At 41.4% G+C, this 27,349-nt stretch overlaps 1 protein-coding gene across 1 annotated transcript in view; it reads left to right on the forward strand.

Moving 5' to 3' along the window:
* The window catches only part of LOC140236330 (uncharacterized), an 81,254-nt gene that overhangs the window by 11,600 nt on the left and 42,305 nt on the right, over window positions 1-27,349 (forward strand). The window contains exons 2-22 of the mRNA XM_072316285.1: window positions 5,116-5,241; window positions 6,036-6,233; window positions 6,820-6,996; window positions 7,931-8,179; window positions 9,752-10,003; window positions 10,541-10,792; window positions 12,044-12,295; window positions 12,775-13,026; window positions 14,917-15,168; window positions 15,662-15,913; window positions 16,438-16,689; window positions 17,191-17,442; window positions 17,669-17,920; window positions 18,368-18,619; window positions 19,326-19,577; window positions 20,399-20,650; window positions 21,168-21,419; window positions 23,008-23,259; window positions 24,648-24,899; window positions 25,487-25,738; window positions 26,259-26,513. Coding sequence (XP_072172386.1) covers window positions 5,116-5,241; window positions 6,036-6,233; window positions 6,820-6,996; window positions 7,931-8,179; window positions 9,752-10,003; window positions 10,541-10,792; window positions 12,044-12,295; window positions 12,775-13,026; window positions 14,917-15,168; window positions 15,662-15,913; window positions 16,438-16,689; window positions 17,191-17,442; window positions 17,669-17,920; window positions 18,368-18,619; window positions 19,326-19,577; window positions 20,399-20,650; window positions 21,168-21,419; window positions 23,008-23,259; window positions 24,648-24,899; window positions 25,487-25,738; window positions 26,259-26,513 — 5,037 coding nt within the window. The remainder of the gene's footprint in view (window positions 1-5,115; window positions 5,242-6,035; window positions 6,234-6,819; window positions 6,997-7,930; window positions 8,180-9,751; window positions 10,004-10,540; window positions 10,793-12,043; window positions 12,296-12,774; window positions 13,027-14,916; window positions 15,169-15,661; window positions 15,914-16,437; window positions 16,690-17,190; window positions 17,443-17,668; window positions 17,921-18,367; window positions 18,620-19,325; window positions 19,578-20,398; window positions 20,651-21,167; window positions 21,420-23,007; window positions 23,260-24,647; window positions 24,900-25,486; window positions 25,739-26,258; window positions 26,514-27,349) is intronic.

Raw genomic sequence — 27,349 nt, forward strand, 5'->3', positions numbered from 1 at the left:
ACTCCCGTCAGCGAAGACCAGTTGCAAGGTATTCAAACTGAAGTGCACACACAATTACAGTGCATTAGTAACAACCGTTCAATGCAGATGAGCGCGGACGAGCCGTCGTTAGAACCTGTCATTGAGCATGATAATGCCCAGTGAAAAGTAAAATTGGGCCCTTTGGCAAAATAAGTCTGGTGACGAGATAGCTCTCAACCAGGCATTTGATTAAGATCGATATTGTCATTTCACAGTGCGTCTTTACATCTTGTGGAATACCACTTGGAGTGGCGCCTGGATCTTGAGTAAAGACATAAACCGAATGGGTGCTTTAAAAAAAAATAAAAATAAAAACAGCAAAATCTTTAACTGCTGGAAAGCATTGAAGCTGTAAAGTTATGTATTCCAAGTTGCAAATGTGGAGTTCAATATTAGACTTTCTTTCTTTTTTTTCGACAGAAAATAGCATACTGCACTGTCAACAGTGAATTATTCTTTTTTATATACTATCATCAACAGGAATTGCATATTTCGGATGCTTTTCTATTCTGTGTGAACAGCTTAAAGTCACGGCAAAAGAACCCAGGAAAACGTGGGACCTGGGCACGGATCAGCAAAAGATATGTTACAAAGCAAGAACGATGTAGGGACTCACTCATTAACATTACTGCCACACTTTGCTGCTTGGCCAAAGTTTGTATCCCCCAACACACACACACACACACACACACAATTCTGTTGCGTAACTCTATGACGCTTTGAAGCCAGTTTCCAGTGGTCTTTTTTTTTCTCTCAAGCCGTTGCGTTGATAGATTTTTGAAAGCGGCATAAACCAAGTCTTCTTTTCTGACAGAATTACATTTTCAATACTCTCCTACGAATGCAATACGTAAAGACAGAATTCTATAAAGAGAGCATTGTGCAAGTGCATTCATCTAGCATGTTCTACCGAAAGAAAAAAAAAAGTGAAGCTCGGTATGTGTTGTGTAACTGACATGGGTGATGGAGCATGGGTAGCTCCATGCTTTGACGTTTGACACAAGCGTATTATAGGCTGAGCGCCCTGTATTACGAAAGCTCGATGTAATACCGGTAGTTGGAGTCTTCGGTAAGGGAAACGGGAAGGTGTCGAGGTCGGTCCCATGGCATTTGCTCCGGCGACAATAAAAATTGTTCCCATGAAATATCTGCACTCTAAGCCAAGCATAAAATCTATCCAAAGACAATCCTAATCCAACTAATTACTTCAATCTAAGGTTTCCAAATAAACGTAAACCCTATTACAACCCTAACTTCAAGTCCTTGGGGGAAAAAAGACTGGGGCAATTAATGCAGGAGCAAAATGTCTGGTCACCATGATTAGGGTCAGCTCTATCAACAGAAATCCATGAAATGCACAAGGGAAGGTTGCAAAGGTATCCTCATACAAGAACAAGATGTTTTCAAGTGTCTGTCTGGCACTTAGTGTAAATAAAACCAACATGTTAAATAGCCTCAATTGGCCGCAATAAAAAGGCAGAGTATACTATTCCGTTAGTTAGGATAGGGGGTGACAGCGACAAGAATCTAACTTTTGGGCTTCCATTTCCTATAGAATTTAGTTTCTACCAATGCAGTTGTAACATTCACAGGAGAAATATTTCGCCTACGACGTCTGTTTCAAGGCAAAGAATCGGGAGAAACTAATTGTCTACCGTTTCTGCAAATGCTGGCTTACAAATAGCATGTGCATTCCGGAACACATGCACTTTCATTGCAAAAAATAGAAAAAAAAATAAAAAAAATAGATAAAAGGCATTACTGTTTGAGCAAAACATGTTGATGTAACGGAAAGGTATGTTTCAGAATTTAAACTGGAAGTGATAAGATCGACTTTGGTTTTTACAGCTGAAGTGCTCACCTGTGCACTCGGTATGGAATCTTACGAAATGGAATGTGATTGCCGCTGCGTTGGGCAAGCCACAGTTGATTGTCAGTGCCATTGGGGAGGAGAAATAGCAAAGACGAACATTTTGTACATATTTGCTTACAAGCGAAACCAGAGAGTAAAGCATGTCGATAGTTTACCCGTATCGTATTCCAAAGGCTATGTCTACAACCACAATGCAAAAAGACGAGAAACTCCGTAAAAATATAAAGCATTGAAAATTTAATGTTTGGTAGACTTGGTCTTACCACATAAGATTAGGAAAAAACTGTTATTGCCTCAAAAACAACGTAGTGTTTGAAAGACTGTTATGGATATCAATTATCAACTTCAAGCTCGTATACTCTAAAAAAAAAACAACAGTTATTTTCTAATGCAGTTTACCATGTCATTTTCATTTCATCTCTAACAGCACAAAAACATCTGCACACATAGTAACACTAAATCCCGAGACTTGCCCAACGTAGCACTGACACATCACACTCAAACTGGATTTACATGCATTGTGTATTGGACTTGTTGTACCAGTAGTTGGTATGGCTTGTTCCGAAGTTACCTTATGAAAAGTAGCCATCAGATACACTGACAGGGGGCATTATTATGACATGATTATACGCGACCAGTTTGGTAATAAGAAATGGTTCAATTTGTTCATTTCCTTGACACTCTTAATTCCAATCTACGTGATCAAGCAGGAATTAAATACAACGACCTGTATAGGAAAAGGGAAATGGAAAATACAACGTATTGAATGCTGGAAGTTTTATTAGTCCACCGGAACCACTGGTAGGTGAAGCAGGTTTGATTGCAAAAGTAAATGCTTCATCTCAAATCAATAGCTTAATTGTAAGCCACTGCTGATGCGGTTAAAACCTGGCTAAAAGCCATTTCGATTCCTTTTCTTCGATTCTCGGCAGGCGAGTTCCCAAGCTGAGAAAAGAACAATAATTAGGCAGAAATTTGAGGCATGAGGAATGTGCCGGATTAAGGCCAAAATTTCACCCTCAAAAGTCGTGAATCGTGGAGGGAGGAAACGATGTGGATCGCATGGCATAACACCTAATACTGTATCCCACATCGACTATTATGTCATGCCGGCCGGCGATTAGCGATTGCCACGCCCGTGCCGTCGATAGCGGTCCACTTTTGCAGGTGGCAAAATGCATTTCATGAAGCGCGAATTTTACAGGATTGGTCCTGATGTTTTGTTCTGCTTGGGAGTGTCGGATCAGCGATGCTGCAGCAGTTATGGCAGAGTTCCCCGTCATCTGAATCAGCTCAACACCGTATCTTGAACCTTCTGCAAAATTGTTCAATCAAATGATTAGAAACTTTACATGCCCCCAACGATTTATTGCCACAAGCTCTGCCCAAAGTCAACATTCCAACAAAGGAGAACACGCCATTTCCTTTTGTTTAGTTAGATGAAAACATTCCAGTAGCAAACAAGGTTTAGAGGCCATACTGACAGCCCCTCTTGACATTGTGTACTACTGAATAAGTCTACTTTAACTATCATGTAGAAAAGGAGAAGCTAGGGAATGGAAACAAAATGATTGATCAATGAAAGGAAAATGCACAGATTAAAGAGACAAAAGTAGTATTGGGAAACCAGTTTCATAACTGATTTAAGAAACTCAAGAACGTAGCCATGTATCAGCGCGATGAAGAGGAGAGAATGAATTGCCACAGGGAATGACCACGAAGTCGCCGTAATTCTTGTTGCAGGGACTTCCTCTTGTTTGTGTGAAAGTATTAAAGTTACTATACATTATGCATAACAATATTGCGCTTCTTGTCTTATAGGTCCGTAAGAATTTCAGGGAGAGCGGGAGGGGTATTCTCACACCAACTGCCAACAACCAACAAAATTAAAAACATAAATATTAAGTGACGAAAGGGTTGGGTCCCAAAATGGTGAACTTGCTGTCTTCTGTGAGAGTGGCGAGAGGGGAGATAACGGATTGAAAAAAAAAAAAAAAAAAAAAAAACCTTGCGGGGAGCTTTTAGTTTGCTTTCAAGATGAACGTGACAGTTTTGCGCATGCGCGCAGTAAGAGCCTCGATTCGAGAACAAACGAAATGGCGTGGGGCTTCAGATGAATAAGAAGCTGTGTACACACAACACACAAACGCAAGTAGAGAAGTGATAACAATTGCTGAATAGAGCGTGCTAATTTATGCTGAATAAACGGCGAGTGCGTCCGTCGTCTTATGCAGGAATGCGAATGGGAATGCGTGCAATCTCTCTTACAAAAGGAAAAAGAATAATCCTTTTTCAAACAAAACTTGATGTATTCAAATGTGATGCATACCTCCATCGCATCAGACAGACCTCAGTAACCTCGTGTGTGTTATCAGGCCTGGTGGATTGTATGAAACTTCTGTTATCGTAATATTCGTTGGAATTATGACAGCATTCTCGCAAGAACTACCGTGTATGGCTTGTCACAATTTGGATGAGGGAGAAACCAAATTTGACTTAAGGTGCCCTTTATCTAGTTGTCTGTTTTGAGCGACGAAGAGAGAGAAAAAAAAAGGTAATTCAAATCTTAGCTACATTTTGCGGATGGGTATTAAATGAATTCGCGGAAGGAGTAACTTACATCACTTGCAATTTTACTATCCTAAGAGGAATTCCTCTGTTGAGAAGACTTTAGTGCTCTTTTCATTCTTTTGGTCTAAAGGAGATTGATCCTCCTAAGGACCTCTAGTCATTCAATTCGCTGCAATCTTTTTCCTTGGTCTTTGTCTGTATCAAAATGTCTACATGTGCCGAACTCGCCTAATCCGATGAGACTGTTCTTACGTGACCATGCTTTTAATCTTGCCGTACGTCATAGCAGGGTTTTCAATCCATTACCCAATATAATTTTATATAAATGATCTTCACACTGAACGTGTATTCTTGTTTTATTGTCAGAATCTAAGATGTCGCAGTCGTGTGGATAATGTATAGATTTGCCACTTGAACAATAAAGGATCATGTTTTGAAGGCAGACGGTACGTGCCCCGTTTAATAAAACTCGTTATCGACAAGTTACGGTAGTTGTTACAAGCTACTGATATCCTTGCACCTGATTAGGTGAGAGAAAATTTGTCATAGAAATGTGTCTGTTACAGGTTTCATGAAAAGGAACCCTGGTCTAACGCATCTGTTTGACCATCTTTTAATATTTTGGGTGTTTCCTCCGAATTTTCCTACAGAGTGTGCCGTGAACCAGTGTCCCAACGGCGAGAACTGCTATGTAAGGAACGTCGACGGGGAACTGCCATATGCATGTGAATGTTCGGTTCCTTTTACGCAGGGCGCTGACTGCTCCGCTCTATCAGGTATGTGACGCAATGCATGGTTGGTATCTGTGCACCTGCGCTATAAATCATTTTGTACATTATTGCTTTTAAAAATAACTTAATAGCTGCTGCATCCAGTTGCTGTACAGGCTTTGATGTGAAGCACCGTAGAAGTAGTACAAGTAGGGCTGAACAATGGAAAATGATGGGAGAACGGGCAAACGTGCAGTTTGCAAAATTAGATGAACGGCCCATTGTATATACGAGGGGGTGTGCGAACGAATGCAAAGTAAAGTTAAGGGAAGTAAACAAACGTTAGGAAAATTGCTTATTTAGAATTACATTCTTATTTGTGTGTAATTACAGGTTCTATGTTTCCTTGACAGATAATTTGATATATATGAATCAACTCTGTACTAGGACTTTCTACAGCTCAGTCGGTAGCGCACCGGGCTAGCATCCGGAGGTCTCGAGTTCGAATCCCGATGGAATCCAATTCTCTATGCTCATATTTCTACTAATTATCTTATACGTAACGCTTTCACAAATGAAGCTTCTAACCTGCCAGTTTCTTGCAATAACTTTGCATTTTGTAAGATACACTACAATATGGCAGAACATAATTTACATATTGGAATAAAAAGATATAGACTGTGCAAAGGTTCTCACCTAATTTGGCAATATTTCAGAACTCGTAGCTGATATTCCCTAATGTTTTTATGTCAACCACCCTACTCATTTCTTCATTAGTTATTGCTTGATCATTTCTATTTTTGTAAATGTCTTAATCTGATGATTCCATTTTCTTGTCACTCTGTGGTTAAATTGAACAGACGGTCAGGAAATCTTTACGTGCTATGGCGACTCCTGCAGATCGGGAACCTTCTCCTCCGTCAACTACCCGGGACTGTACAACAACCGCTACAGGGCACTGTACCTCTTGTACATCCCTGGAGCCACCAGCATTACTTTCACTTTCAGCCCGGTCTTCGACATTGAAGAGTTCAAAGATGAATTGTATGTTGGAGCAGGTATGTAGTGTGCTTTATGTTTTGGGTTTTAATATTTTTGTTTGATCTTAACTTAAGAAAGATAAAGGCCACCTAACACGAGTAATACAAGTGGGTATATATATCCATCTAGCATGTCTAGGTTTTCTTTTCTGCTGAAACTTGGAGTTAAAAAGAAGTTGGTACTTAAGGCTAAAAATTTCCCTTTGTCGTCTTGTTTCGTTTTTTGCAAACACTGTTTATATGGCCGAAAGGGACTGTAATTATTCATTGATTATCTATTTGTATGATTTGTTGTAACACGTCTATTCACACTCTGTGATAAGTTATTAATCCAAAAGATACAAAGTGAACTTGTAACAACTTGCAGTTGTATGTATATTATAATATTTATTATCATTGTGTCTACATGTCCCAAGATGATCAATTCAATCAACCAGTCAAATCAAATCAAGTCAAAATAAAACCAACGTCCAGGAGACTGGTTCGCGTAGTAGATACTTGTATTCTAAAGGATGAACCTAACGTGCTACTTTACGTGTAATTGCATGTGTGTGGTAAGACTGGTATTCCTTATCATCTGAAACGTTTTTGTATTGTCTTTCAGGTCTGCAGTACTCGGATTCCCAACTAGACGGTATCGGGAGCCCGCCCGACTGGTATTTCTTCGAGGGTTCGGTGCAACCAGACAGTTTCACCATTCAGGGAGATACGGCTTGGATGTATTTTGGTACCGACAAGAACATCCAGAGGAATGGATTTGAAATCTCATGGAATGGTCTCGGTAAGACAGAAAAATATTCATTTTATCCATTTTCTCTTAATTTTCATTTCCAGGAAAATTGCAGGTGCAGCAAAATATAAATACATACCTGTGTATAATTAAACTATTCATTAAAGCAATTAATACGAAGTACATTTCAGTGCTTGACTTTTATGAGTGCCGAAACAAAGTTAATAGAAATTGAAGGGCGTGGATTCTGAAGGAAAAAAAAAAAAAAAAAACTAAGGAGTTTTCAAAGTGGTCAAACATGTACTCGGTAGGCTCACGACGAGCTGAGAAGGAGTTGGTAAGTTTCAGAAAATTTCGAACTGTTACCAATTGGGTTGTGTGCTAATGATCAAACAAATGTGTGATTTCAACACACTCGAGCATAATTATAAAAGCTTATTCTATGATCATGTCTCAACTCTCAAAGAATTTCGAACATATATTTTCAAGAGGCTAATAAACGCTTCCAGTGTCCAGTGTGCAAGCAAGACTGTCTCTCGTGGGTTGACTTTTAAGCATAATTCTGTTCTTTGATAAATGAAGCCCGACTTTTTCTTAGGTTTGCATGTCAAAAAACAAAAACAAGGCAAAAACCCCAAACAAAGTCAAATGCACAAAATGTACGCAGTATCGATGTATTTCAGCCTCATTACGTACTACTGTATTTTTTTTTTTTATCAATTATCACCTTTATCCGGAGTAATGATTTAGGGGAAGGGGAGGTTTCTCGGAATATTCTGTTGACATGAGAATATTTCAACTCAGAGCTGTATTGCTATGACAATTCGTAAACCGTTGTTCTAACTACCGACTGGCTTTTGACGATTTCGTAAAACGCTAAAGCCATGTGACCATACCAGTGCCTTGCAAATTGTTAAATTCCTTGAAAGGAATGAAATGAGAAATTGATTTGTATTGGGGGTTTTCTGGTATCCCTTACCAACAGTGGACACTACTCCGCCGGTGTTTGTCAACTGTCCGGCTAACATCGTGAGGACTGTGGAGCTTGGTACCTCCAGTACTGCCGTGTCCTGGACCGTACCCACGGCAACCGATGCCAATGCATTCACCGTTGTCTCCACAAGCACCCCTGGTAGCATCTTCAACACTGGAACGACCACAACAGTGACGTACACGGCGACGGATGAGTTCGGCAATGTCGGCCAGTGCTCGTTCACAGTCACCGTTGTTGCAAGTACGGAAGCATCATTATTAATTTACCGATATGCAAAAGCGTTTTTTTTTTTTGTGTGTGTGTGTGTGTGTGTGTGTGTGTGTGTGTTAATTGATGTCTCTACGATTACGTGCTCTGACAGAATTAGCAAATTGTACGTCAGTTGTTTGATATCGTTTGAAAACTGGGTTGTTGATATATCACCCCATATGCGGTTGTCAACCCAGACGATGTATCACAATTTTGATTGCAATGTATTCCCAACATGTGGATCCATTTCATTGACAAAACATAGAAATGAGTTCAGATATCTTTATATAATTTTTTTTCCAGTTCATTTTCCATGCATTTTCAATGCTTAATGAGATAATGCTGTTGTCACTGAGCAAACATAAAACGAGTACTTGCTTGTGTTCGAGTATTTTGCTTTGTTTATACCAACACCACACAGACCTTGGCCATACAACGTACCCGAGGCTGTCACTGCTACGAATTTTATGTCATTCCTGGTATTTTGTTTCGACTGTAATGATAATTGTTTATGATCACCGTCTTTACTCTCTGTTCTTTATCTCTCCTTCTACACCACTGCGATTGCAGTAATAACCCAACTGTTTTCCAGGGCCGCAAGTAGGGGGATTAAACGATGGAACCCACACTAACAAAAATAAGCAAAAAAGTATGCAAAGACGAGTCCGCTGCCACTGCGTGGCTAAGCTATTGCAAGCAGATACACAAATATCTACACAGATATCCCTCACAGTCGACGATTTGAGCTTTGATGAGAAGCAGAGCCAAGGAAATAACAAATCCTGGGGTCCCTTTCATAAAACTTGTCATCAGTGACAACTGCCACATTTCTATGACAAATTTGCTCTTAGCCAATCAGATGCAAGGATTTCAGTAGCTTGTCACATCTATGACAACTTGTCACTGATGACAAGTTTTATGAAACAGGCCCCTGGAGTACGAGTAGTGCAGTAACCGCTCGTATCCATTTAGGTTAAATTTACCCTGCGATAGGACGCTTGCCCTGAAACGGTTGCGGAAAATTGATCGTCAATATATGGTCAGTCTATACCTGGTCACAACCTGTGGAGTATTGTACAGACATTGATCTTTACCCAAGTCGCGTAAGCGGAAACCAAAATCAAATACTTATGAAATAAGTACAGTTTTATAGTTGTGTTAAATTTCGGTAACATATAATGTAAAAAATCATCAAGCACAAGAGCGGGCTGACTTCGTAAACTCGCGGGTTCAAGTATGCGCAGGATCCACGTGTTGAAATGATGTTTGCGGTGCGAAGCCGCTTCAGCTGGATTAGATTCCCCATACCCTACCTCACAAACCGGAAGTAATGATGGGAGATTTGGAAAAAAAACGGAAGCTGCCTCGGGTAGTAGACGACATTGGAGCTTCCTTTAAACCACCTTTTGATTTTCCAATAATCATAAGAATAAAATAACAGTGAATGGCGTTTAAAAGTTATCATTATTTCACAACAATACTTCACAATATGGTGATACTAGAAATTCATGGTGTTATTATTGGATTACACCATTCGTCCTCCCCCTCTCTCCATCCCTGCAGCCGATACCACCCCACCAACCATTCTGACCTGCCCGTCAAATATCGTGCAGAGCGTCGAGACCGGGACGTCCGGTGCCCAGGTGACCTGGACCGAGCCAACGGCCACCGATCTCTCTGGCGTGGCTTCCACCACTTCCTCCGTCTCCTCGGGAGCTTTCTTCAACCTCGGCACGACCACGGTCGCCTACACGATCACCGATGGTGTTGGGAATGCTAACACCAATTGTGTTTTCACAGTGACGATCACTGCCGGTAAAGAGAGCCCCCTTTTATTTTCAGTTGGACCTGAGGGCACCAACAACTGCTGATTCCCCGATTCCCCCCCCCCCCAAAAAAAAAAAAAAAAAAAAAACTAACCAATGTATCAACCTGCATTTCTTTGCTATTACCATGTGCATGACGAAAATATTTCTTTCCTATCTGCGATGCCGTTCAATTTCTTACCAGGTCTGTCGCCTAATCTGTGTTCTAAAATCCTGCGATCCTTTTTTTTCAATGCCTCGGGGTTACTTAACCAATTTCTGCACACCGGTTTGCAGTGTATGCTTAAATTAATGGTTAGAGCAGTTTTTGGAAATAAGTCTTTTATATATGTTTCCATTCTGCATGTTTTTATGCTTTCCATATTTATTCTTCACGTCTCTCGATAATGTAATGCATTGCCTATAACTCTATCTTATAGATGCGCACCACATGCCTGCTTTACTTTTCGTACGTGTATTCATTCTCTCGTATGTGTCTTCACTGTTTCATGTATGTATCATCCTGGTTTATAATTCGTCCTCGCAGTCGATACTACGGCTCCGGTTATAACTGTAAACAGCGGTAGTATCGTGAGACAAGTCGAAGTTGGGTCACCCGGAACTACGGTGACCTACACCGAACCTACTGCTACCGACAATTCCGGTACTGTGTTCCTCGTGAGCCGTACGGCTCAACCGGGAGACTTCTTCCCGGTTGGATCCACCGTCGTGGAATATGTCTTTGCCGATCCCTCTGGCAATACTGCTACGGGAACCTTTACTGTCACTGTTGTAGAAGGTACAACTTAGAATAAAGTAACATCTCTTCTTCCTTCTTTTATCCCTTTCTTTCAATTCATTTAGACTTCACGCAGGATCTACAAGAAACTATATACTTAAAGGTGCATAGTCCCGGTAGCGTGTTTTTTTTTTTTAGACGGCACAGATTGGGGAAACTAAAAATCTATCGGGGACCCTATCCCTAAACCTAACCCTAATCCTAATCCTAACCCTAACCATCAAACCCTAACCCTAACCCTAACCCTAACCCCAACCCTAACCCTAACCCTAACCATAACCATAACCAAAAACCCTTACCCAACGTTTTTCCCATAGGTTTAACACGCGCCATGCCCCAATCTGTGCCGTCTTAAAAAAAAAACAAACGTCCCGGTAGTGTAGATGGCGCTGTTGATGATAGTGCCGATCATCGTTGGCATTGATACGAAGATTACCGAAGTTGAGCTGTCATTAAGAGTAAAGTGCGTAGGTGTTGCTAAGTAACGTTGCCTTTGTTGTCTTCTTTGCGCATCGCGCAGTCTGTAGTAATGTCAGGGTGCGTACATATGTGCTTGTTATTATGACATCACAAAAGAAGTTTGCTTAAGCTGTCATCCTCCTCAGCCGAATCATGAACCGAACTGTGATCGGACCACTGACTACAGTGAATCGGACTTCTTCGGACTCGGGAAAGTGGGCCAAAGCGTAAGCGCCAAAGAGAAGTCGATAGCGTAGGTCTCTATAGGATTCTTGCGCCGTGCGCCCGCGTACACATTTGACTATAACACCGGGACCATGCACCTTTAAAGCTATGGTCAACCTGTTATAATTTTGACGTTATCTCGTCAAGATATTTAATCATGCCTACAAAGGATACAACGCAACAATGCTGAACTCTCGTACTCCACTGTCGCATTGTCTCTCGGTCCTATATCTTGCACTATGTCTTAATTTGTACTTCCATGTTGAGATTTAAAAGATTTTCCATATTCTGTATCCTTTCTCCTTTCGATATATGTTCAATCTTCTTATACCTCATGAAAGGAAAGAGAAGTTTAGGCCGAGGTACTAAGTGTCTTTGAAGATCAATAAATTCTATTGCTGGTGAAGGGCAATATTATTTAGCACCGTTATATCATAAATACGCACTTTTTCTTGCATGTCTATTTCTATCGCATGTCTATTTCTGTTGATCATCTTTGTCAGTTCGTGCATTATTCTGCATGTATCCCACCCTTTCCTATCTAATTCATAATTTCCAATACAACAGTCGACTCCACCCCTCCTACGGTAAATGTGAACAATGGTAACATTGTCCGTCAAGTCGAATTTGGCTCCACTGGAACCACAGTAACCTACACCGAGCCCACAGCTACCGATAACTCCGGCACCGTTTTCCTTGTGAGCCGCACTGCCCAGCCGGGCGATTTCTTCCCGCTTGGGTCTACCGTTGTGGAATACGTCTTTTCTGACCCTTCGGGCAACACCGCAACGGGAACATTTACGGTGACCGTCGTGGAAGGTACAGCTGTCCTGCTGGAGATTAGCGGGATTACATTGTGTCTGTGGCGGAGATGGAGCAACGAATCTTTGGAAGGAGTCTTACTTTCCCAGCACTTGTTAACAATATCATAACATGTTGGGGGTTATCATTACCAATGTAATCCTTGCGTTAAATTCAAAGAAGCTTGTTCCTATTGCTTTATCTCATATGTGCAATCCACTGTTCAATCTCTAACAATTTGTTGCCTGTATGTACTCTGAATCTTATCTCAAATGTGTCTCACGAGTGGTTAAGCTTTTCATCATTTCATGTGCTCCTTGTGCTTCTGCGCGCAACTATCTCGTTGACAAAAGAATTCTTTCATCGTCATGATCGTTGCATTGTTTTGTCAAATTTCGAGATCTATGTCAATATCTGCGTCTTGCATCTCATTTTTATCACTCTGTGCAACCATGCTTCATTCCCTTTCCTCTGTCAATTCGTCCCCTATTGTGCAGTCGACACTACCGCACCCGTTGTAACGGTAAACAATGGTAACATTGTTCGTCAAGTTGAAGTGGGTACACCTGGTACCACTGTCACCTATACCGAACCTACCGCTACCGACAACTCGGGCACAGCTTTCCTTGTGAGCCGTACGGCTGAACCGGGCGATTTCTTCCCGGTCGGGTCTACCGTTGTGGAATACGTCTTTTCTGATCCTGCGGGAAATACTGCAACGGGAACTTTCACAGTAACCATCGTGGAAGGTACCCAGAAGATTCGAATGACCGTTATTGGGCTATTTCTGATATACTTTTTTTTTCTGTGCCTTTGGAAATTCTTAAACCCAATAGAAATAATGGAATCTAGTCAAGAGATAATTTCCATCGAACATATCATCATTGTCTCCCCGAGTAGCAGAAGTGATACATTGGCTCCTCTTGTCCTTCGTCGTCGTTGGCGACCTCGTCAACAATGTGGTGTCCCTTTTCACTTCAGTTTTGAGCTGCGCATGACCACCAAACTCACACCACAAGTATATGACCTAAAAATGTTTGTCAAGTTTGGATATTTTAACTCCCCAAAGGGGTGGATTGTCTTGCCCTGCTAAAACACGTGCAGTGTTGTGGTCTACCCTCGGTAGCTTTCCACAGATCCACAAGTATATTGCAAATGCCGATAAAGTACGAATTTGAGCTATGAGCTATGACAACCAAGTTTTCACCACAGGTACATCACTTAAAGAAGCCAGTCAAGTTTGAATAATGGTGAATTTCGAAAGTTCAAAATGTCAATGAACTTTCCCCTGATATAAGCGCCATATTGTGTGCTCTTCAATACCTTTTCACAGCTTTTGAGTTAGTAATGCAAAACCTTACACTACGGGTGATGCATGTGAAGTTGGCGGACAGGGTTGGATATTGGTTAAGTAAGACAAGTTCAAATGTCTGATAAATTCTATGAACTTGCGTTTAAAAAGTTATAATTCAAAATGCGATATGCAGGCTAGTGAATCATCGCTTAGGTAATGCCGTGTCTGATCCTTAGTCTGCCAAGGTTCTACAAGCTATTAAAAGTCGAAATTTAACTATTCTATCAAGATATACTGTCATATTTTTCAGATCAATTATTGATGAGTAGCGACGTACAACCCTGCATGTTGAGTTGGTCCTATCAAGGAGGTTGAAGAGATGGAGTAACAACAGAGTTATTCCCTTTGATCTATGTTCGAAGCCGCCGCTCAAAAATATTTGAAGCATGTGCCAAAGAGGATCTGCCGCGCCGATACGAAGACAATTGACTCCTGTCTCATTGCATAATCACCAGCCACTTTCAAAGGAAAATACGTCTTTGTGATGGTAATTACTTTTCGCTATCCCTTCTTATAAAAGCTAGGTGGTACAGACACGAGGATGCGCGAACAGAAATTGAGGAAAAATGCTGAAATGAAAATGAAAATTACTCGACTGGGCATACGCGGGCACTAATCTGATATATCTATCAATAAAGAATTATACTTGAAGATTATTATATGCTAGTTTCATTTTGGGAAATTAAGTCGAAAAGTGATAAAACCAGCTTTCCAGGATGGTACAGTTTTAAACACTTTCACATAATACAGCTCTGATTTACACTTTTGTGCAAATTTCTAAACGGAATTGACTTTTGTTTTACATGCTTTATTATTAAGTGAAATTTCATTTCATTTAATAAATAGATAAGCAAAATATGGCGAACATTATGATAACGTTCAAAATGAATCTTCAGATTGCTCAGCAAGATGGCGGCTTGGAACATCGATCATCAAAGGCACAAGTGCACCTGTGGAATTCTTTTGTACATCAATAGAAATCTGACAACTGTTTGAATAAATTACAGCCAGTTGGAACTCCATGTATAAAACCTCCTTGGTCCTATTAACTGTCGTATGGTGTGAATATACGTTTCTTCTGATCTGTATGCCGTAGTAGTAAGGTAGTGTTGAGAACAATGTGAAAGAACTTGTGTAGCGAGTGTGTATGTTTGTGTTTGTACTGTTAGACTGTCCGTCCAACGCTAATGGCCCAGTCCTTGCATCCAGCAAGTTGTTTGTGTTAGAAAATATTGCTTGTCTGTACAATGTTCTTATGTTTTTTCTGTGCTCATCCTTTGGACAGTTGACACTATCGCACCCGTTGTAACGGTAAACAATGGTAACATTGTTCGTCAAGTTGAAGTGGGTACACCTGGTACCACTGTGACCTACACCGAACCTACCGCCACCGACAACTCTGGGACCTCTTTCCTTGTAAGCCGCACTGCCGAACCGGGCGATTTCTTTCCGGTTGGGTCTACCGTTGTGGAATACGTCTTTTCTGATCCTGCGGGAAACACCGCTACGGGAACTTTCACTGTGACCGTTGTTGAAGGTACCAAGACGAGTGAAGGAGGCTTCATTCAAGGAGCTGATCAATTTGTTTAAATGTCATGTTTGCACTTCGTTGGCACTTGTTGTTTCTCGTTGATATTCATATAGTTAAAAGCTCATGCAAGCTTACGTTTTCTTTTGTTTTATTAACACATGCAAACAAGTCAGATAATGTTTAAGACACCCTCAACTTTTCTTGTCTTGAAAATTACTTGTCCATCCTCGCCATCATAATGTATCGATTCAGCTTTTTACTTTCTTGAGTTAGAGCGAGGGTCATCTTGATTGTTCTTTTTGTTCAGTTTGTCACTTTTCTGTCTATGTATTTTGGCTAACATTGTCATCACCGTCTTTACATTTTTCATGCAGTGTTCCCTACCGTTTGTTGTCGTACATGTCTTTTAATCAGTCTGTGTTGCTCGTCTATCATAAGTGATACCTGTCAACTATAATATTGAATTTCCCGTCTGTCTATCCATCCATCCTTCACACAGTCGACACTATTGCCCCCGTTGTAACGGTAAACAATGGTAACATTGTTCGCCAAGTTGAAGTGGGTACACCTGGTACCACTGTCACCTATACCGAACCTACCGCTACCGACAACTCTGGGACCTCTTTCCTTGTAAGCCGCACTGCTGAACCTGGTGATTTCTTCCCGGTTGGGTCTACCGTAGTGGAATACGTCTTTTCCGATCCTGCGGGAAACACCGCAACAGGAACCTTCACAGTGACCGTTGTTGAAGGTACCCAGAGGAGTGAAAGAGGCTTCCTTCACGGAGCTGATCGATTTGTTTAAATGTCGCAATTTTTTGAATGTTTGCACTTCGTTTGCACATGGAGTTTCTCGAGGATATTCATTATAGTTTAAAGCGCATGCGAGCTTGCGTTTTCTATTCTCTTTGTTTTATTAACACTTGTAAAGAAGTCAGAAAGTAATATGATTTTAAAGACGCCCTTTAAAGCTCTTCATCTCTTGAAAATCACTTGTCCATCCTTACCATCCTGATCCTGTGTCGGATACGGCCATTTACTTTCTAAAGCTAAATCGAAGGACGTCTTGAACGTTCGTTTTGTTCAGTTTTTCTCTTTTCTGTCTATATGTTTTGTGGTAAACATTGTCTTCACTGTGTTTACATTGTACATGCAGTGTTCACTACTAATTGTTGTCATGCATGTCTTTTAATCATTCTGTGCTGCTCGTCTATCATAAAAGATAACCTGTCAACTACAGTATTTCCCTTCGGTCTATCCCCCATCCTTCACACAGTCGACACTATTGCACCCGTTGTAACGGTAAGCAATGGTAACATTGTTCGCCAAGTTGAAGTGGGTACACCGGGTACCACTGTCACCTATACCGAACCTACCGCAACCGACAACTCTGGAACCTCTTTCCTTGTAAGCCGCACTGCCGAGTCGGGCGACTTCTTCCCGGTTGGGTCTACCGTTGTGGAATACGTCTTTTCTGATCCTGCAGGAAATACTGCAACGGGAACATTCACGGTGACCGTTATTGAAGGTATCCATAAGAGTAAAATAGGCTTATTTCTTGGGGCTGAACATTGGTCATCAGTTGAAATGTTGTAGACGTTTGAATATTTGCACTTCGTTTGCACAGTGTTTCTCAATGATATTCATAAAGTTTACAGTTCATGCAAGCTCACGTTTTCTAGTAACACATACAGGTGCATAAGTCAGAAAGTCATAATGTTTAAGACACCCTTTAAAGCTCTTCATCTCGTGTATATTACTTTTCCGTCCTTACCATCATTCTGATACTGTATCGATTCAGGTTTTTTACTTTCTTGAGTTAGAGTGACGGATGTCTTGCTTGTTCAGCTTGTCTCTTTTCTGTCTATGTATTTTGGTGAACATTGTCTTCACTGTGTTTAAATTATACACGCAGTGTTTACTACTGTCTTTTGTCGTACCTGTCTTTTAATCAGTCTTTGTTACTCGTTTATCATCGTGATACCTGTCGAGTTATCTCAAATTTCCCTTTGGTCTATCTACCAACCAGTTGACACTATCGCACCCGTTGTAACGGTAAGCAATGGTAACATTGTTCGTCAAGTTGAAGTGGGTACACCTGGTACCACTGTCACCTATACCGAACCTACCGCTACCGACAACTCGGGCACCTCTTTCCTTGTGAGCCGCACGGCTGAGCCGGGCGATTTCTTCCCGGTTGGATCTACCGTTGTGGAATACGTCTTTTCTGATCCTGCGGGAAACACCGCTACGGGAACTTTCACTGTGACCGTTGTTGAAGGTACCCAGACGAGTGAAGGAGGCTTCATTCAATGAGCTGATCAATTTGTTTAAATGTCATAAATGTTTCCATTTATGACATTTAAACTGTATCTACATTGTAAATGTAGTGTTTACTACTGTTTGTTATCGTACCTGTCTTTTAATCAGTCTTTGTTGCTCGTCGATCATCGTGATACAGTCTGTTGAGTTATCTCAAATTTCCCTTTGGTCTATCTACCCACCAGTTGACACTATCGCACCTGTTGTAACGGTAAGCGATGGTAACATTGTTCGTCAAGTTGAAGTGGGTACACCTGGTACCACTGTCACCTATACCGAACCTACCGCCACCGACAACTCTGGGACCTCTTTCCTTGTAAGCCGCACTGCCGAACCGGGTGATTTCTTCCCGGTTGGGTCTACCGTTGTGGAATACGTCTTTTCTGATCCTGCGGGAAACACCGCTACGGGAACTTTCACTGTGACCGTTGTTGAAGGTAGCCAGAACAGTAAAGGAGGCTTCAATCAAGGAGCTGATTAATTTGTTTAAATGTCATAAATGTTTGCATGTTTGCACTTCGTTGGCACATACTATTTTTCGACGCTATTCATATAGTTTAAAGCTCATGCAAGCTTACGTTTTTCTTCTGTTTTATTAACACGTGCACACAATCACACACATCATATCGTATCGATTCAGCTTTTTGCTTTCTTAAATTAGAGCGACGGACATCTTGATTGTTCTTTATGTTCAGTTTGTCACTTTTCGGTCTATGTATTTTGGCTAACATTGTTATCACCGTGTTTACATTTTACATGCAGTGTACTGCAGTGTAATTGTTTGTTGTCGTACAAGGATTAAGCAGTTTTTGTCGCTCGTCCATTAGAAGTGAAATCTGTCAAAAATATCTTGACCTTCCCTTCGGTCTATCCCATTCACACAGTCGACACTATTGCACCCGTTGTAACGGTAAACAATGGAAACATTGTTCGCCAAGTTGAAGTGGGTACACCTGGTACCACTGTCACCTATACCGAACCTACCGCTACCGACAACTCGGGCACCTCTTTCCTTGTGAGCCGCACGGCTGAGCCGGGCGACTTCTTCCCGGTTGGGTCTACCGTTGTGGAATACGTCTTTTCTGACCCTTCGGGGAACACTGCTACGGGAACATTCACAGTGACCGTCGTGGAAGGTACCAGAACAACCATTATCAATAAAAGATACAGGCACGGGTTTTATCAAGATGTCGGGAATAGTCTTGCTACAGATCTATACATTTCTTTTCTCTTGTAGTCATGCTCACCTAAAAACCTATCAAGATATGTTTAGAATTCTTTTCTGTGTTTGTCGGTGGCAACATGAATGTGTTACTTGTACTCTTCCAGTTCATGTGTTTTTGAAGGTCGAGAGTTCTTTTAACTCGTGAATTTCCGCAAGAGAGTTATACTACCAAATGACAAGTTTTCGTTGCATGTATCTTTTTCTTCTACAATCAGTCAGGTACTCGACGGAAACGTATATAAAAAATCCCTCTGTTCAAACTCCTGTTCGTTCAAATGCTTCTCAAATAATCTCGGTGAAAAGTCAGAAGCGTTAGGGTTCTTGTATCCGAGTTGTGTACGGTAAGCTTAGTAGTGGCTGTTATATTTCTGTACCTGCATCCGTAGCTTCTGCATGTCTTATGATCTTTTCAGTTCACTTTATCAATATATCTGTTTGTCTTGTACGTGTTTTTCTTTTGCTTTTTGTATAATCTCGATACAAGTGACCCGTGAACTTTTATTCCTCTTTTTGTTGGTAAAAGTTGGGTCCCTTGTGTGAGTTTCGCTCTGTGTCTCCATACTTTGTGTATCTGTTTTTTTTTTTTTCTCTCCATCTTTTCACCATCCGGTGTGCAGTCGACACTATCGCTCCCGTTATAACGGTAAACAATGGTAACATAGTTCGCCAAGTTGAAGTGGGTACACCTGGTACCACTGTCACCTATACCGAACCTACCGCTACCGACAACTCGGGCACCTCTTTCCTTGTGAGCCGCACGGCTGAGCCGGGCGATTTCTTTCCGGTTGGGTCTACCGTTGTGGAATACGTCTTTTCTGATCCTGCGGGAAACACCGCTACGGGAACTTTCACAGTGACCGTTGTTGAAGGTATACCCCTTTTTTCCGGAGCTTTAAATGGGATAATTTTCTTGCGCATATCCAACACGCAATTGTACGAATATTGCGGCTACACTGCAAATAATCTGACCATAACTTACTGACTGCTAATCGTTGATTATTATTATTATTATTATTTTATTTGGCAGAAAACATACAATTCACAATCAATTACAAAACTCAAAATAATCAATCAATACAATAACACAAAAATACCTAAACACTGGATGCACCTGAAGGGCTGCCAGGCATTGGGCAAAGTTAACTAAATAACTGTAGTCCGCGGACCGCCCTAACCTATACCACCATTAATTCGTTTCCCCGCTTATTAATGATTAATATACTAAACCAGCAGATTTTTTGATCATGCTCCAGATATGTTTCAATCACACAACAATAACTTTAATCCACCGAGACCGTTTTGACGCAATATCTTTCATTCACAAGGGGGTACAGAAGCCGTTTTACAAGACCGTTGACGAGTTTCAATACGCAGTAGCTCGTTCGAGAGGGCGTTAAAATGCCGCGGTTCTTTTAAAAAGTATTTGTCTGCTGAGATTAAAGTTCTACTTGAGACTTACCCCGAGGCAACCAAAAACTATTCCATATTCTGTAGTGAAAGAGCCTATTCAGTTTAAATACATAAATTAGGTTCCTTTCTGAATTTCCTTTAATATGATAATGGTCTAATTTATAACATTGATTCTCTACCACACTCCCCCCTTTTTTTTTTTTGATATCACGCCCAACCTAAATCTCCCCATCCCCACCTCCCCTCCCTCGTCCCGCATTGATCAATACTCACTTTCCAGTTGACACAATTCCTCCTGTCGTGACGGTCAATAGTAGCAACATTGTTCGCCAAACAGAAGTAGGCACGCCTGGGATTGTGGTATTTTATGTGGAGCCCACCGCGATAGACAACTCGGGCTTCGTGACTCTAGTCAACCGCACGGCCCAACCGGGCTCTTTCTTTTTCCTCGGGACTACGGTAGTGGAATACCTCTTTTCTGATCTATCTGGCAACACGGCTGTAGGAATCTTTACTGTCACTGTCGTAGCAGGTATTTACGTCATAATTTCTGCAGCTTGGTGGCGTCTATGATAATAAACTGGGTCAAATTGCATGTGATTTTTTTTTCTGTGCTCATGAATTTATGCTTTTTTCAACTGTCGCGATTTCCTATGCAATGTTTAACAACGCATGTGTAAAATCTTTCATGTAAAGCACTGGAAAGCTGTGATTTTTTCCTGCCCTTACATCTTTGATTCTGTTACCCCTAGCTATTTCTACTGCATGAACGGTACTGCTGGTTGGTTATAACTTGTTTGCAAATTGACTACAGTAATCCTATATCGATTAATAACTTATGCTGCGAGACACACAACATCTATACCCCTTAATGTCTTAATGATTTAAGTCTTAATGATTCAAGTGTTGTGCAAATAACAATGTTTTGTAATAACCTTTGCACTATTTAATTCTTTTTTTTTTTTTTTTTTTTTTTTGCTATCTGTCTGCTTCTCTTGTCTCTCTTCCCCCGGTATGAAACTATCTGTGCACTAACCGTCCTCGATCAGATCTGGACACGACGCCCCCTGTAGTCGTAACTAACGAAGACATTGTGCTGATAGTGGAGACGGGCACGACGAGCGAAGCCGTTGACTTCATCGAGCCGAACGCCACGGATAACTCGGGCACGGTCTTTCTCGTAAGCCGCTCGGCCCGGCCCGGAGACAATTTCTCCCTAGGGGTGACCGTGGTGGAATATGTCTTTTCCGACCTTTCCGGAAACCTTGCGAACGGGTCGTTCACTATCACAATTCTTGAAGGTGCTTCAAATTTAGTCGCCCCGGTTTCGGGAGTGTAGATATATAGAATACAGTCCAGCCCATTGTCATCGACTACCACCTGTTTGTTCACCTTAGACACAGGACATCGTGGTCTCAGTAGGCCAACATCGTCGACGATAATCATCCACACTAACGGCTTACATTTTTTTTTTTTCTTTTAGATCGGACGCCATGCCCCATTCCAATCTCAACATCACCACTCTCCCTTTAAAGTCAACAATAGTCACTCGGTATTAACGAACAATCCCACTTGCCTTTTTCATCAATCAACAATACCTTGTGTTTGTTTTTCATTTAGGAATCATTAACATTTATGTCGGATTAGTAGCGTTGCATGGCACTTATCTGATGCTAGTACATTGCCCTTTAAACTCTCTAGTGGCAATGTTAGCTCGTCTGGAAGTTTGTGTCGAGTTTTGTACTGGAATTCTAGTTTCTTTTTAACTTCATATTCTAGAAAGATTGCATACACTGCACACGTAGAATGCTGAAGATTAGAGGCACGTGCAACAAACATAAAAAAGTAATACAAATAATTTAGACCACTGCACTCGCTATTCAATACGTAGAATTTGAATTAATCCTAGTCGCACCAGAGCAGTTGTCTTAACTCTAGAATTAATGCCTGATTAACGTAGACTGGCCTACTTATCACGAACAAAAATAATACAGATCTAGGCTGCATGGTCGTCCATTTCATTGATCTGGAAGTTGCTTGTGTCACACACTTCCAATCCGTGTATGACACAATATATTCCTCGTTATAGTGGACAGTCCAGATGTGCCTCACCACATCTTTACACAGAGTAGCATGGCGTAGGAATTCATAAACAGATGTTTAGTTTGTTGGCTTATAGCTCTTGAACAACTTGGTTAGCAATTTATAGGTACAAACATTTAGAAGTGGTTTTCATTCGCAAGGTGACATAAAAATCCTTCCATTAATGCATCAAGCATGTCATTAAAATGATAGCATGTCATTAAAATGATAGCATGTAGAGTGAAGATGTTACTCAAAACTGACTACTTAAACCGAGATAAAACAATCTAAATTGGCAAATCAAAAACCCTCCCCACACATTCAGTATTTACTGGTGGTGGGTGGTGCTTTAAACTATTACTATGCTTCCCGAAGAAACAAAAATGCTTTTGAACTCGTGGAAACAATGCAGTAAGTGTAGCAATAGTGCTTTTAGTGTACAAATTAATTTCTTGGACTTATTTTTTTTTTTTTTTTTTTTTTTTTGAGGGGGATTCTTTAGGCAAGCTGGAAAAATGTCCAACGACAACTGAAAACTGGGACATGTTTCTTTTTCAGTACCAAACTCCATTACCCTGTCACGCCCGTCATCAGACATAATATGCATCATAGCATGTATCACTTCTCGATCTCGTCTGTCATTGCGAACGATGTTTGTTTAATATTTGTCCCCTTTTCGCCCTCCGTGGCAAAGGTTCATCTGGAGCTTTAAAAAAAATCGAGCCTATTGTGCGCTCTTGTCCCGAGAAAAGGGTCACCCATACCACGTACAAAGTTTTACTACTGGTCTTTTGCTTCATATTGCAGTCGATACGACCCCGCCGTCGGTGACGTGCGTCAGCAACGTCGTACAGACCGTCGAGCTCGGTACGACGGGCGCTCAGGTGTTCTTCACTGAGCCCACAGCCGTCGATAACTCCGGTCAGGCCACTCTGCTGAGCCGCTCGAACGCTCCCGGAGACTTTTTCCCCGTTGGCACGACGACAGTCACGTATCTCTTTGTGGATCCCTCCGGAAACCAGGCTGCGCCCTGTTCGTTCACAGTGACCGTAACGTCAGGTGAGCGAGACAGTGCCACCCAAGTCAGTGGGCAAATACCAAAGGAATAGAGACGCGAAGCCTCTAGGTTACCATGACTAAAAATATTAAGTTTTTTTATGCATTTCTTATAATCCTATGCTGAAATGTTCAAGCGTTTCATCATGGTACAAGCTTCAAGAAGTATTCACGAATGCAGTTCGAAGTGGTTGAGGTTCGTTTTTTTTTTCTTTTTTTTTCTTTTTTTTTCTTTTTTTTTTTAATGCCTCCGCCAACGAAGTGGCCGGAGGCATTATGTTTTCGCGTCGTCCGTCCGTCCGTACGTACGTCCGTCCCGTTTTGTTTTTGTCGATATCTCAAGAACCGTGTGGTGGTTTTACATCAAACTTGGTATGAGGGTATATCCTGGGGGGATAATACTTTGTTTGGATTTTAGGGTCACGGGGTCAAAGGTCAATGGTCACAAGTTATTTTGTGAAAAAAGGTTGACATTTCATGTTTTTTCTCAATATCTCGCAAATGGTTCAAGGTATCGTCATAGAACTTAGTAGAACACCACTCTATATATGCATGTATGTACCGATGGGCAGTGATTATCTAGGGAAGTTGGGGGTCATGGGTCAAAGGTCAGGGGGTCAAAGGTCAAGGTCAACTCCTCAAAATATCACTACTTTTCTTACACATAATGCAATGCCTGAAGGATTTTTTTTTTAAATTGATGTATGCATGTATTACCCAATATATTCTGTGGGAAGTTTCTTGCCAAAAGGTCAAAGGTCAAAAGGTCAAAGGTCAAGTGAAAGTGCTAAATTGCACCTTTTCCTCCATATCTCGAAAGTAACTCAAGGTATCATCATGAAATTTACATATGCATGTTCTACCTAACAGTGATTCTCTTTGGAACAGTGAGGTCAAAGGTCAAAGGCCAGGTTAAGATATAATACTATTTTACCATTTGATACTGAAATTATACCTTGAAAATTACAAATACCTTGAAAATTACTCAATGCATAAACTTAAAAAAGGGTCAAAAGTCAAGTAAAAATCATCAGTTCCCCAAATACCTGCACTCTGACGTTTTAATCATTCCTCCAATTGAACCTAGTTCTAGGAAAGTGAACATTCAGTACATTTGTGGCAAACCTTTCATTTTAATATTTTGCCAATTGTGTGAAACTGTCATCACACATTGTCAAGAAATTGTACTATAGACCTATTAGGAGAACCATGCATTATGGCGGAGGCATACCAGTCGCCGTAGCGACATTTCTAGTTTTCGTTTTGTTTTGGGATGTTCGGGGGATGGTTGGGGATGGTGTGTTTGTATTATTGCAAGGCTGTTTCGCCGAGTTCCCGCGAAAACTGCAATTCTTCGAGTAGTGATTCTGTATTTTTCCTGCTCTCCGCAGTTGACACTACGCCACCAACGGTGACTTGTATCAACGACATCGTCCAGACCGTGGAGCTGGGATCCAGCGGGGCACAGGTCTTCTTCACCGAGCCTTCTGCTACCGATTTGTCGGGACAGGCAAATCTCATCACGAGGACTGCAGCTCCAGGTGACACGTTCCCGGTCGGCACGACAACAGTGACCTACCTCTTCGCCGACAACTCTGGCAATCAGGCCGCTCCTTGCACATTCACGGTTACCGTGGCAACAGGTGAGTTGTTACAAAAAACAAACAAACAAACAAACAAACAAACGTAGGGAATCTCTGGACAGAAAGTAAACATCTTGTAACCCTTAGTGAAGAGTTGAATGGATTTCTTCTTCCTGGAATGTCACTCCTAGAATCCCGTCACCCTGCCTTGTAATGTAAAAGCTGGTAGAAGCTGCCTTTCAATCATGAACATTAGGAGGGGTTTTTCTTCTGTCAAGGCTTTAGATGTTAACACTCGAACAATATTGTCCTTTGTGTATGACAATCTTCGTAATCCTGCCTTATTTATAATAGCCCCACTACACATTCACACAGTATTTAAGGGATGGTATAGTATTGGTTGTATCAAATTTAAACTACAGAAGAATAAAACGAACCAATAGAACGTGTGTTGGCTACAGCTTTGTAGTACAGAAATACATGTACAGCCGTAATATCAGCCTGGTTCGCATACTTCAGCAGAATCGTCAATGACTGCCTAAAAACTAAAATGAAGAACTTTTCAACATAAAATTTATTATGTATTTGTAAAGTGGGTTTATAACTGCCATAAGTTGTAACTATTTGTTGATTCTTACCACCTACAGTTGACACAACGCCACCAACCGTGACGTGCACGGAAAACATTGTCCAGACCGTCGAACTCGGCACCAGCGGAGTCGCCGTATTCTTCACGGAACCCTCGGCCACGGATATTTCGGGCACTGCGATCCTGACGTCGCGCACCAACAGTCCCGGCGACGTTTTCCCCGTGGGGACGACGGTTGTAACCTACGTGTTCAGCGATGCCAGCGGTAATCAAGCCGCGCCCTGTGTCTTCACCGTGACAGTCACCACAGGTTAGCAAGCGTCCCTATATTTCAAATGGACATTGCGCAATAAATACACTGCTTAGTATCTGAGGAAAGATTAGTTAGTGGACAGTGACGTCAATCCACCAGTGTTTGTGGTAAAGCAAATGTTGCGGAACATGTTTTTAGACTTTTACACTCATCGTGTGATTTGCTGGTGTTAGATGTGTATCGCTACCCTTTCACCGCATAAAGCATTGAAGCATAAATCTGAACGTCTGTGCTACGTGTAAGCCTGCATGAGCCTTTCGCTTGGAACTGTCACCGAGCATCCGTAGTTGTAGTGTGAATTAGTAGTGAAGAAGTGCAAGATGCATCGAAGAAAAAAATCGATGCCACATATAACATTTTTGTTCTTGAGCTTGACTTTGAAACTAAGCTACACAGAAGATAATAAACCCGACAATTGTCCCTTTTTTCCAAATGATGCAATTGATTCAGCATTGATCGATACATAAAACGATGCAATGTAAGAGCATAAGAAGTTGTAATGTGATCTCTTTTGCAGTCGATACTATGAACCCGATGGTCACTAGTTGCCCGGACAACATTGCCCGGTCAGTTGAGCTTGGCGAGGCCGGCACTGTGATCACGTGGTCACCCCCAGAGGTGTCCGACATTGCCGGTATCCAGTCCGTTGTGTCCAACATCCAGTCCGGCACATTCTTCAACGTCGGCGAGACCGTCCAGGTCAGCTACACAGTGACCGACAACAGTGGTCTGGTGGACAACAGCTGTTCATTCACCGTTACCGTCTTCCCCGGTGAGTCACGGGCAACACATGCAACATGTCTTTGGAAAACATGTATGGGATTTTAGGACTAGCTAATATGAGCCAGTTCACCGTTAGCACTAGTCTGCAATGACCTCTCCAACCATACATTTTGCAAGACATGGAATAGTCTTCAGGAAGAGCAGTTGAAAACAGCCATGCAGGAAGTGGTAATTTACATGTCAGTACTGCATGAATAGCTTTTGTTAAAAGGTTGCTGAAACTCATCTGTAAATACCAATCTGCACCTGGTTCATTTATAACAGTTGTCATGAAGCCCTTTTTTTAGGTTTCCAATACCTCAGTTTCAAAACCGTTTCAAGAGAAGGTCTGCAATGATCTTTTTTTCTGCACATGCTCGGATCGAAACTGTGAAGTGGCATGTTAAATAATTAACCTGGTCTATGCTTGGCCCTTGAAATTTAAGTGTATGTGGCTGAAAGAGTGTTAACCCCTTTGAAGTGTAGCCCTGATTATATTCCGCTAGTCATCGATGGGTAACACGTGTTAGAGCAAAATAAGCAGTCTTTGGGAAAGAGACATTTCCCATGGCCAGTATATTTAGATAAATCGATCTCTTCCGTCTTTTGTGCTAATTGGTTTTTGTCTCCTTTGTTAGCATACAAAGGTATTCCATTCTTTTAGATACTGACATACAGCCTTCGCCCTTGGAAGGTCAAAGACTTTTGCTTCTTGCTCTCCTCACCTTTAGAATCTCATTCTTTCGGCGTCTTCCGTAATTCAGAAAGTCCTGCTCTAATGCCTGTTTCTCTAGCTATGTTCAACCATTCAAGATAAAGATGGTATCTCGTTTAGGCACCAACATA

The sequence above is a fragment of the Diadema setosum genome, chromosome 12 (genome assembly GCF_964275005.1).
Source record: "Diadema setosum chromosome 12, eeDiaSeto1, whole genome shotgun sequence".
Classification (NCBI taxonomy): Eukaryota; Metazoa; Echinodermata; class Echinoidea; order Diadematoida; family Diadematidae; genus Diadema; species Diadema setosum.